We start from the raw sequence: 12,876 nt of genomic DNA, 5'->3' as shown, positions 1-12,876 counted from the left end.
ACTTAGAAAAGAGTGGTAAACACTAGTTTGTGTGTTGTATCATATAGCAATTGTAGGTTTCTCCTTGTTCTATGTCAATGAAATCTGGACGAGGTCCCGAGGATGTAGGAAACGAACCCCGTTAACAAATTTTGTGTGTTTTACTTTCTACACTTATTTTTCGTCGCCTCATCTGCACTAACAATTGGTATCAGAGCGGGTCACCTAAGTTACTGGTGAGATCGTGGATGATGGGGACGAAACTTGTTCAGGAAGTAAGACAAAGTTTGATTGAAGATTGATGAAGATGGCGTGATGGGATTTCTTCCTAGGTTTGGAAGTTGATGATCTTCGAGTTGATTTTGACCATGATGTGACTCATAAGGGGAGATTGAAGACATGGTTTTCAAGCCAGTAATGATGAGTGCACATGCATAGTAAAAAGGAGGAGATTGAAGATGCAGTTTGCTGAGATGTTCTGTTTCAGCTCGTGAAGTACTACAGAAGGTAGTACAAGCGTGCGTCATGAAGATGGAGCTGAATGGGAGTTTGGGTTTTGTGATTGCGTGAACTTGCTGAGCTTGGAAAAGGAAAGAGGATATATGTTTGAAGACATATGGACGTTTTCCATAAAGCAAAAGAGAGTTACTTGAAGATGAAGTTTTCCATTAAAGAAAATGGAAAGTTGTCTTAAGCGTATTTGGAAGACTTGGAGAGCAAGTTGAAGACGTGGAGAGCAAGTTCTGGTAGCTATATAAGGAGGGGTGTGCCTTATGAGACAGCTAGACCTCATAGAAGAGAGAGAGGTTTCCTTGGTGTGTGGTATTGCTTGGTGTCAAAGGACATTCTGAAGCATTGTCTGATGGAGTCCGATGTGGACTTAGTTTGGTGGCGTTTGAGTTGGCGCTTTGTGTGGTGGAGTTAGCCATCCTGTGTAGCTCGTGTGAGCTTTGTGTGTGCTTGGGTGATCAAGCGTTTTGGTGTTACTGGTGTGCGTTGGATGCTGACGTACTTGGTGAAGTACTTCCAAGAAGTGGAAGATTGAAGTCTAGACTCAGGGGGAGTTTAGCAATGGTGGTTTCATTGAAGAAATCTGTGAAGATTGCAGCTGTAGAAGACAGTGTGCTCCGGTGAGCCGGATGGTGATCTATGCATGCATGCTTGATTCCTAATCTTTGTAGATTGCTGCTACTTAGAAAAGAGTGGTAAACACTAGTGTGTGTGTTGTATCATATAGTAATTGTAGGTTGCTCCTTGTTCTAAATCAATGAAATCTGGACAAGGTCCCGAAGATGTAGGAAATGAACCCCGTTAACAAATTTTGTGTGTTTTACTTTCTGCACTTGTTTTTCGTCGCCTCATCTGCACTAATAGTTTTCACCAATACAAACGATAATGTCTCTCTCTTTTTGTTACTTTTTTTATACAGAATGTTTTTTTTTGTGGAGAAGCCAACACTGACAGATACAGTGCATCATCTCTGAATAGGATCTCTGAGACAAATGAAGATACGTTTGAATCAGCAAAACAGATAAGCTCTTTTTCTCTGTTTTATTGATTTGTTTCCAAGTTTTTTTTTGGCTTTGGTTTTATCAAATCCCAATAAGATCATAAGCAGACACTAATCTAATAGTGTTCTGCCAGATTCTTATTTGGAGACATTGTCCTATTGCGTGAAGTCTAGAACCTGAGAAAATTTAAACCATAGCCCCAATAACGATTCGTTGGTGGTAGTGCATGTCTAAGCAAAGGATGGATCAAAACAACAACCCACGGCTTACTAAAAAGTCTTTAGACATAGACTAAGAAACATTGGATGGATCAAACGACCCAAAGAAACATTGGATGGATCAAACGACCCACAGTTCACTAAAAGAAAGCCTTTAGACAGAGACTATGAAATGAAATGTTAGATGGATCAAATGACCCACGGCTTACAAAAAAGGTTTTTAGACAGAGACTAAGAAACGTTGGATGAATCATAACGACCCATGGCTTACCAAAACGGTGTCTAGAGAGTCAAAGACAAAGAATGTGTATATTGGATGGATAAAATGACAAATTGTACACTGTAAAGTCTTTAGACAATGGCGTTGAGTTACCCACGGCTTACAAAATCTTTAAGAAAAAGAATGTGAGTTACCCACGGCTTATAAAGGTCTTTAGACAAAAAGACTTTGAGTTATTCACGGCTTATAGAGTCTTAAAATAATGATTGTGAGTTACCCACGGCTTATAAAGTCTTTAAACCATAGCCTAACAACTATTGGTTGGTAGTGCATGTCTAAGCAAAGGATGTTTGGGGGATAGAATGTATGACTTACTTTAGTTTACCCACAGCCTAAGAACAGTCTATAGACAGACTGTGTTTGTACCCACATCTTGCAATAAAACTTTTAGACAAAGGCTAAGAAACTTTGGATGGATCAAACGACCCATGGGTTACCAGAAAAGTCTTTAGATTTGACAAAGACTATTAATGTTTGGTTGATAAAAGGACCAACGGCTTACAAACAAAGACAATGAATACATTGATTTGACAAATGACAAACGGTGCACCGTACAGTCTCTAGACAAAGACCGAGTTAGTTACCCACGGCTTATAATGTCTTTAGACAAAAACTGTGAGTTACCCACCGCTTATAAAGTCTTTAAACAAAGACCATGACTTTAAAATGGTGTATGAAGTCTTTAGAAAATATTGCGAACCACAAGGGCTTATGAAAATTTATAAAGACGGAGTTGAAAACTTCTTATGAAGCATCTTTAGACAATATCAAGTTATCAACAAACGGCTTATAAAAACAACAAACGGCTTAAGAATTTTTCAGACAGAGACTGTGATTGTACCCACTGCTTGCAATAAAGTTTTAGACAAAGACTATGAAACGTTGAGTGGATCAAACAACCCACGGTTTACAAAAAAAAGGTCTTTAGACACAAAAAGACTATGGATGTTTGGATGGATAAAATGACCAACTGTGCACCGTGAAGTCTTCAGACAAAGACTATGTGTTACCATTGGCTTATAAAGTCTTTACACAAAGACCATGACTTGAAAGAGTCTTTAGGCGGTAAAAGCTTTTAGATAGACTTTGATTTGCTTGCTACACACGGGTTATGGAAAGTCTATAGAAGAAACTCAGATGAAAACGGCTTATGAATAATCTTTAGACAATATCTACCCACGGCATATGAAAAGTTTTTAGAAAGACTCAACTTGGACAAAGCTACAACACACTGCTATGAGTCTTCAGACAAAGACTAAGACTGAATCTAGATTACTACCCACGGCTTTATCAAAGTCTTTAGACCAAGACTAGGGGTTGGTTTTAGACTTGTTGGATGTAATGAAAAAAGGTCATCAAAGTCTAAATGCAAATAAACTGAAAAGAGGTTCTTTCTTTACCAGTACCCAAAAATAATAGCTTTTCCTAAAGTCTATTTAAACCGTTGGTCGTTTTTCACCATTAGTTGTTTTCACATGCAATAAGTCAACGTCTAGTTCATAGTTCTCGTCTTTATGAACATTTAGAAGCCGTGGGGTTCCTTGAGACGTTTACGGAGTTGTTGGTCATTTTTCCATCCAACAACTTCAAAACCAATTGATAAATTGGTTTACGGATGAATCTTATCAATTGGTTTTGAAGTTGTTGGATGGAAAAATGACCAACAACTCCGTAAATGTCTCAAGGAACCCCACGGCTTGTAAATGTTCATAATGACGAGAACTATGAACTAGACGTTGACTTATTGCATGTGAAAACAACTAATGGTGAAAAACAACCAACGGTTTAAATAGACTTTAGGAAAAGCTATTATTTTTTAGATGGAAAAATCTACCCGCGGCTTAGAAAAGTATTTTTTAGATGGAAAAATCTACCCGCGGCTTAGAAAAGTCCTACACGAAGACTATGCTTGTTTGAGTTTTCGTACGGTAAACAAGACCAACGACTTAAAAGAAGATTTAAAGCAGAAACTATGAACCAAAAACCCAATATTTACAATAACCACAAGGCTTGAAAAAGTTTTTTTTTTTTTTTTGTGCACGAGGCTTTAAAGAGTTTAAGATAAATAATATGAATCAAAAACAGCCCCCTTACTTCACCACAAGCCTTGACAAATATTTAAACAAAGACTACATGTCTGCTTTTAGATTGTTTGATGGAAAATGGCTTAAAACAAAGTCTTTTAAGACATAGTATGAACCAAATAACGATCAATGTAAGTATGAGGCTTTTTACGTGAAGTAAAGACTAATTAATTCTGATTTTCTCAGGTATGCATGTGCTTCAGAAGGTGCTCATTTGATTGATGTGTAGCAGATTTCTTTGTTATTATAGATTCAGAATTTTCTCAGGTATGTATGTCCTTTTTCAAACTTGTTTGTAATCTAGTTGACGAAAATCACAAGAAGGAGACAGGAGACACATACATGAGGTAACGACTAGTTTCAATTGTTTAGGTTCGTGCTTCAAAAGCTGTTCATATCCTCACTGAGGCAAGGCTTTGTTCAGGTATATGCTTTTCTTGACTTTTTCTCTTGTAAATTGGTATTTGTACATTAGAAAAATTTATAAAGTAAGTTAAGTGATATATACGTATACTAAAGAAATTAGAAATGAATATCTAAGCTCCATTTCTTAACTGAAATTTTATTTTAACCTGACTTGTCAACACTTCTTTCATTGGTATAGCGTCCGTGAGAATCTAAAAATTGATTGCTAATATATACATTGATGAACAGGTAGATTTTATTTTGATATGTTGGAACATTACATTGTGTGTTTACAGTGTTTGTAATCTCTATTGCATGTATTGTAAGGTCTCTAAGTTTGCGAAAACAATGTATCTTGGAGTCTCTTGTAGATCAAAGTAGGTGATAGATTCCTGCATATTGTGGTGGTAGTTTCCTTAAATTTCGAGTGTTTCTGTTTTGTGTTATACTCCTAGCCTTCAATAATCATTCTAAACAGCGTATACATTATAAGGTCTTTTGTTTTATGAGATGAATGTATCTTAGAGTATCTTGTAGATCAACATATGTGAAAGACTGCAGATTGTAGTATTAATTAATTTCTTTGAATATGGATTTTTCTGTTTTGGAGTTTCCCTCTTAACCCTCGATGATCACTGTATACTATACATTGACTCGCATGGTCATAGGAGAGCTATGCCTAAATCTAAACCAATAGTTCAGAGAAACAGAAAAACTAAAGTTAAAGAACAAAACTGGCCTGAACACCTAGTCTTCAACCTCAACGGATTCTTTAGGAAAGATCAGCAGGCATCTCGCAGATTCGAGTACCGTAGTACCGCCCCATGTCCCAAAGAGTCTTCATGTCACAACTTTCACAAAGTTAATCGCAACACCTTCCCGCCCAAACTGACCAGCTCGTCCAATGCGATGAATGTAAAGCCCAGGTATTCGGTATATCATAAATGACCACATGAGAAACCTATTATAATAAAGATTTCAACCTTCACCATAAAGTTTGTCTCTTTCTAAGGATCAAGAAAAGAGAGAAGGTGATCATACTGTCTGAACATCGATCCCTTGTGCTCACACATCTGAAGCAATCAAAACACGGCTTTTAAAAGACCGGAACTGGTTCATGATTTCGGCTATCTCCTTTTGACGTTTGTCTCCATGCATTGATGACACTATGAAGTTACTAGTCCTCATCTTCTCAGTAAGCCAATCCACCTTTTAAAATCCAGTCCAAAGCTTTAACACTCTGACCTATAAGATATAGGGAGACCCAGAGAGCTTAAGAACACGAGTACCTTTTGTCTTGTGTTGCAGAAGATAATAGCTTGATTGATAACAAGCCTCCCATAAAGATCGTAAAGTGTATCAAACTTCCACTCTTCTTCCCCAACATTAACACAATATTGTTTGATTCCCTGAATGCACTAATTTTCACGGCGATATTCTAATCTGCGTAGACATCACCGTGCAGACCAAACTAATGTTGTTGTAACCATTTCCAAATATTAAGAAAGTACAATTAATGAATTCACATGCTATAAACATAAACTAGAAGGTGTATTAAATTAAAGAAATTTCAAAATAATAGTTACTAGATCCAGACCCGCGCTGTGCGCGGAATTTTTTCTCAAGTCTTCGTTAGAGTTTTTAAATTAGGTTATACTATAATTGAATATATGGTTTGTGAACCATATTTATTTGGATATAATATATTTTCTGTATATGTATAGTATTGATGTGTGCGTTTAAATATAGCATATAGATTATACATGTGTTCATTTTAAACGTATAGACAATCATACAATGTAATTGGTTTATTTTGGTTATTGGATTGTAACATCTAATCATATAAGTGCATATAGTTAAGGAGTTAATTTTTGTTTAAAGTAAATTTTTACTTTATAAAAAATATTTGATTTAAATTTTTATATTTTATAACAACAACTTTCGCAATATCATATTTTTATCTATTAATTATGTGGTAATACAAATTATGGTTTTATTTATGTAATATTTAAAACCTCATGAGGCCCACAAAACATTAATTGATTAATTGGTAAGATCCATTAGTTTATAAATTAAATGTGTTTATGGACCAGGTCCAATATAATCTAAATTGATTTGTCCAAAAGGCCAGATAATTGAGTCCAATAACACAACAGATTTTTTTCCGGGAAGTAACAAAAAAACGTATCTAAAGTCAACAACTTTTAGCCATTCTTTTGTCGGTGAAAAGATAAGACACCAATATATCTTCGTCTCCCTCTGCTCTTGTTCCATGGAATCGATCCGCACGATTTTACTAATCTGACGACTCAATTCGTTGAGATTAATTGCCACAGATCATTTCCATCCTCATCCATGAGATTTCCTAAGTCGATATCTGTAAGATTTAAGGTAATGATCTTTAACCCTAAGTCGTAGAATTCATCTTATCTTCTTCTACTTCAAAAATTATAAGTCATAGGTTTCTTTTATCTATTTTCATATAAGATATACATGTTTTGTAAGTCTGTATCTTAAACGAAACTTCGTTGATTTGTAGCTGAGTCATGACAAACGAAAAGGCTATTTCAAAAGAAGCAAAACCTAAATCAATAACAGAAGCAAAATTCATCAAAGACAATTGCGAAACAGGTTATGTTTTTCAGCTTTTAATATCGTGATTTATATCTAAGATTAACTTGATTGGAGTTTTTGGACAGGTAACAATCAAGTATTCTTAAAAGGACTTAAGAAGAGTTGTAGACAAACCTGATTTAGCTTATACAAAAGATAAGTGGAAAACAAATATTTATATACTCACGTTTTATCTGTTTGACTTTGAAAAGACTTGTATTTCTTATACATTAGCCAATTGACCTCTTTTATATATGTTTCAGCCAGCTTCTTACAAATCTCTTTCAGAGAGAGTTCTGTCATATATGATGTATTGAAGAAACAGAGAAAAAAAAGAAGAGAATTTCAGATAACAAAGGTTAGTACTATCTCAAATTATAGTTAGTGAGCAACCATAATATAAAAATGTTGAATCATTATATGGCTAGACGGTTTAGGATTGTACTAATACTTTACTCTAAGATTGTAATAGACTGGTTTGAAATTGGACTGATTTTGTTACTCTAATTTATTCCTCTATGATTCGTTTACACTTATGGATTGTTAGTATTACTTTGACTGCATTGGTACTGTTCTGATAAAAGTATAACGAAATAGTTTTAGTTAGATGACAAACTGCCATTTATTTAGGATCAAAATAGGATGATCAAGTACATGTTTGGTGAATGATTTATACTATATGGATTTAGTTATTTGATTGATTGTAATTTTCTTTTGGATCAAAACGTGATAATCAATATACACGTTTGGTTTGACTCCAAACCTCTATTAGGTAGATAGAATTAAGTATACTTAACAGTGTATGCTAAATATATAACTAACTGATTGTAATACTTAACTTGAAAGTTCGAAATAAGAAACCAAAACATCAAATAAAATTCCCAGAGATATGATGAGTTCATCGCAGACAACACAATCTCAGCCCTACCAGCTCCAGTAATAACAGGAAGTACTTGTCGAAAATCACCTCCAAACACAATAACCTTTCCCCCAAATGGTTTTTGATCTTGATTTCCCATAAGATCATTTAAACTCCTGTCTAAAGATTCAAAACAATGTTTGCTCATCATCGGTGCTTCATCCCAAATAATAAGTGAAGCTTCCTTTAACAAATTTGCTTTATCTGATCCTTGAGGCAATGTACATGTAGTAAAATCATCAGGATTGATAGGTATGCCAAAACGGGAATGAGCAGTCCTACCACCTTGTAACAACAAAGAAGCAATTCCGCTAGATGCTGTACAAAGAACTATATCTCCCCTACACCTAACCGCAGCTGAGAGAAGTTTCCAAAGAAATGTTTTTCCAGTGCCACCAAACCCATCAACAAAGAACATACCGCCTCTCTGTTCCACAACGGCACCAATGATCTCATCATATATCTTTCTTTGTTCATCAGTCATCAAAAGAATATCTCTATCATGAGTGGCTTGCATTGCTTCAAGATCATAGCTTAGTTCATCCAAGATCAAAACATTCTCGATCGTTTTGGTATTTTCAGGAAGCTGTGGCATAGATTCATAGAAGGAGAGTGAACTCCCACTCCTTTTCATAAGCGTCTCAATCTCTATGAGAGCATATAATTTCTTCTCTTTGTCACTTAGAATAAGTCCTGCAAAATAATATTAAAACATTATAAATATAGTGAACCTGTGCGATCTCATTAAAAAAAATTGTAATAAACTTCAAAAAATGTTTGTAATTCCTTATAAAAGTAAAAACAACGTGGTATTGTACCTGGCCTATTGAAATGCACTCTGCGGTTATACTCGATATCTTCAGATAACAGTTCCCAAGTTTTTTCCCAAACCCCCTCTGGCTGACACAGACTATATGACAGAAGCATCATAACAAAAAGATCACGAACAACAGCTGCAGTACTATCGTAACTACGCCTGACTAAGTCATCGATATACTCCTGGTCATCATCCAATATTCCTCGAGCATAGCATGCGTCTTTGTACCGCTCATAAACCACATCATCATAGGTTTTAATATCCTGATAACTGGTCGGACCTTTGACATAGTTCAACAGCACTCTCAAATAATAAGAACTTTCTTGTTTACGCGGGGCATAATTAATTCTTCCAACGCTGAATCCTTGCTTCCTTCTACTGAACTTCTTCTGGGTCTTCGAATAAGTGTAATAGTTGGGAATCTGAACATACGTCAGGGTCCGAGCAAAAGCATCAGCCTTACACAGCTCAAACCAAGCCAAAAACATTGTGTTTTCAATGAGCTTACGACCAACCACTTCCTTTAGTCTGTCCCTCCCTTTGAAGATAATGTTTTGTTTCCCTGGTAGATGAAATGATAGCTTCTCAACCGCTGTGGATCTATAATGTATAGGGAATTTAAAAATCCTCCAAGCTCCTTCACAAGTAGAAACATATCTACAAAAAAAAAAAATTAAGTTAGAAATATCAGAATAAAAGCATAACATCGTATGACAATTATGTAGATATCAGTATTCATTTAATAATGTACCTGCAATCAAAGAAATCCTTTATTTCATTCTTTTTAATCTCCACATTCTGTTTCAATACACCACCATCATTCCCTATCGATGAGGTCTCTGCTGCTAAGTTTGGTAAAGGTTGATTTGTAACTGTTGTTGGCTCCACTTGTGGACCTGGTGGTTCGACAACCACAGTTATACGGTCTGCTCCTTTATTAATGTATTTAAACATATACTTAATAGAACCAGTCTGGTTGCACCACTCTACATTTATATGAGCTCGGTAACGAAGAGAGAGTTTCTTGTTGTAAGGGATGACCCATCTGTTATCACATTTCAAACCGTTCTTCTCAACATAACGATCAGATTGCTCACGTCTTCTATAAACCGGAAATCCATCTTTTTTCACCATAGTATTCTCAGCGAAATGTTTAGGAAAACTCTTCTGGCACTTCCCATTTTCCATACATGGTGAATTCATATTAGCAGCTCCACATGGACCATGAATCATCATATCCTTAACAACATTGTAAAGAGCAGGATCAGATGTTTTGTCTGGGATCTCAGCTGATATGATTTTATCAATGTCTTCTGTTTTTGGAAATTTGGAGGAAGGATGCATAAAAAGCAGAATGTGAGCATGTGGCAGGCCTCTTTTTTGAAACTCAACTGTGTACATAGCTGAAAGATTGAAAATAACAACAAAATTATTGTAAGCCCACGCTGATAACACAAAAATCTAACAAAAAATCTCATATGCTTGAAAACGTTATTTGAATAAGTCAGAAATGTTACATGAAGCGACTTTTTCCAAAATATGCTTCTTTGTTAGATCATTCATCAAGCTGTCGAGTTTCATCTTAAACATCCGACAAATAATTTCCGGCCTGTCATCTGATTGCAAGCCTCGTTTCTGATTAAATCTTGTAAGTTCAGGCCATTTTGGATTGCATGTGAATGTGATGAAAAGGTCTGGAAAACCAAAATGTCTACAAATGGCCATAGCGTCTAAGTACATATTCTTCATGTATCTTGGACCGCCAGTAAATGTAGCTGGCAGAAGAAATTGCTGACCTTGCTCGTTCATAGTTGTCTGACCAGCATTCTCAGAGTCCTTGATAGAGTCGTAACTATCTGAACGCAAGCATGTCTGATTAAACTTCAAATACCTCAGTCTGTTAGATTCAATTGTAGTATAGGCATCGACTATGAATTGTTGAAATAACCTTCTTGAGTAAAGCAGGGCATGAGACTCATTTTCTCGCTCTTGCAACCGGAAAGCAAAAAACTGCCTCATACTAATAGAATCTTTTTTGAGTTTCTTTGAAGCCTCTGTGACACCCTTCTTAATTCCAACCCTGAAACCATCCTCACCATACACAAATAATAGAGGATATTGAAGTGCTAGATAGGAAATATGAATCTCATCAATCCTTGTTAGTCGTCCACACTTATGCTGCAGAACAATATCCCTCTTATCCATTCCCAAATTAAAATCACCAGGTATCAAAGCAGCAACCTCAGATGTTTCCGATGATCAGCTCTGGTGGGAGTCGGATGCTTTCTTTTCATTATGTTCATATAAATGGTTAAGTATTAGAATATTGGTTGCATCAAAATTGCCCTCGTACGATCATGTTAACAACATATATTGCTTATCGTCATCTTTAGAGAAGTAGCAGAGTAACCTGTTCGATAGTTTTGAGATAGGTTTTTAATTTTATGGATGACTGCTCTACGTTTTGATGCTAAACTTTTCGTGTATTTGTGTAACCTTGTTCAAGTCTTAACACTTTGAAAGTTTTCAAGTCTAAGTAATGGCGGGCTGATAAAAATTTAAATGAGAATAATATCAGTTAAGATTCCTTATATGTGCATGAGGTATAATATTTCTAAGATCATAAGAATATTGTGGGTTTAGATACAGTATAATAAGTTTAGAAACTATCTTAACCGATTTGCATAGAATATCCCGTTGTTTCACAAAACTGCAAGGGTTATATTTAAAAATTATTCTATATTATCTGATATTGTTTTGATTGTATATGCGTTTATCAAATTATATTTATTTGATATTTACGGGATTCTATATGATGTTAACATGAAGTAGGAAATGCGCAGTGATAACATGAACTATGAATTACCACGAATTTAAAGTAAGTCTAAATTCCCATTTGTATTTTAAGAAAATTTATTTAATCACTTAACATTACTTTATTTGGTACACTAAAATATTGAGTAATATACTGCACTATTTATAGTTTCCTAATAACATATTTTTCAAAGTCATATACTCAACTTTTGAAGTTGATGAAATCATAATTAATAGGTTAAAACAATTAGACAAACTAAAAGGATTTGTATGGATAACTTGAAGAAGAATTAAAAAAAAAAAATTATCTTTATTAGAAATCCCATAATTATTGAAAAAACCAAATAACAATAATAAATTGAAATTAAACAAATAACATCAAAGTAAAAAAAACAAATAAAGAAGAAAAATTGAACATAAAGTGTCCACCAAATTAAATTTCACGAAGCTTCAAACTACTCCCCATTATTCTTTTCCACCTTAATGATCTTGAAGCATTGTTTCTTTGAAGTAGAAGAAAGGTCGTCGAGATCACTGTCTACTCTTCGTTTTGAGAGTGGAGTCGAAGACAAACATGTGTTGTTTTCACTTTCAATACTGATCAGCGACACCTAAAAATGTATAAAAATATAAGGAGACAAATCTATATATGATTAATACATAAATACTTCAAAAAAAAATTAACAAACCGGTCCAGATGAACGATCAGAAGAAACAGCATTAGTCAGAGTATCGTCATCCTCAGTTATTATTTCATCAGCACCCCAAGTTTTCCCGATAGCAAAAATATCAGCTCCATAGTCGACATTGTCTTTGTTCACGTAGACACCAAATTTGTAAGTTTTCCCAATAAGATCATTAATAACATCTGGTAAGTCTTCAGGATCCTCAACCTAAATAGAAAATTATCAAACATTTCAAAACTGACGAAACCAAAAATTATAAAAAATTAGAGGCAATAAATGAAGGCTTATATACCTCATCTAGAGAACCACCTAGGAGAACATCAGCACTTACTCCCAAAATTGGTTCAGCAACAGTATCAAGCAGCATCACTCTAGTTTCACCATAGTCATCCTTTATAAGAAGATGTAGTTTAAACCTAATTGGAAGTGAAATAAATTAGCAATTCATAGTAGATTATCTATTCTTAAAAATAAAGTTTAAGATACATACTGTGGTGCAACATTCGTCACAGACTGGTGGCATCCATCACAACGCCACAGATGTTTCACA

At 35.0% G+C, this 12,876-nt stretch overlaps 1 protein-coding gene and 1 long non-coding RNA gene across 2 annotated transcripts; one reads left to right on the top strand and one right to left on the bottom strand.

The window, feature by feature from the left end:
* Positions 1 to 4,255: 4,255 nt before the first annotated feature.
* Positions 4,256 to 5,806, top strand: LOC106294340. Its single transcript, XR_001260819.1, has 3 exons — positions 4,256 to 4,339; positions 4,445 to 5,403; positions 5,490 to 5,806. It is a non-coding gene; the product is annotated as an uncharacterized LOC106294340 (long non-coding RNA).
* A 2,066-nt stretch (positions 5,807 to 7,872) lies between these two features.
* On the bottom strand, positions 7,873 to 11,031 carry LOC106344888. The gene is made up of 4 exons (XM_013784185.1): positions 10,344 to 11,031; positions 9,578 to 10,229; positions 8,828 to 9,483; positions 7,873 to 8,702 (listed from the first exon to the last, which is right to left on the bottom strand). The coding sequence occupies exons 1-4, from the start codon at positions 11,029 to 11,031 to the stop codon at positions 7,873 to 7,875; spliced, it is 2,826 nt and encodes a 941-aa protein (XP_013639639.1).
* Positions 11,032 to 12,876: the final 1,845 nt, after the last annotated feature.

This window comes from Brassica oleracea, chromosome C5, assembly GCF_000695525.1.
Source record: "Brassica oleracea var. oleracea cultivar TO1000 chromosome C5, BOL, whole genome shotgun sequence".
NCBI classification, from domain to species: Eukaryota; Viridiplantae; Streptophyta; class Magnoliopsida; order Brassicales; family Brassicaceae; genus Brassica; species Brassica oleracea.
This window is presented reverse-complemented; position numbering and strand designations above follow the sequence as displayed.

What these genes read in the sequence shown, in the direction of transcription:
- LOC106344888 (XM_013784185.1), bottom strand. Translation starts at nt 11,031, where the DNA reads ATGGATAAGAGGGATATTGTTCTGCAGCATAAGTGTGGACGACTAACA. An exon ending in TTTGGAAAAAGTCGCTTCAT is followed by an intron (nt 10,230 to 10,343) that starts GTAACATTTCTG and finishes TCAATCTTTCAG; the next exon opens with CTATGTACACAGTTGAGTTT. An exon ending in AGTGCATTTCAATAGGCCAG is followed by an intron (nt 8,703 to 8,827) that starts GTACAATACCAC and finishes ATTATTTTGCAG; the next exon opens with GACTTATTCTAAGTGACAAA.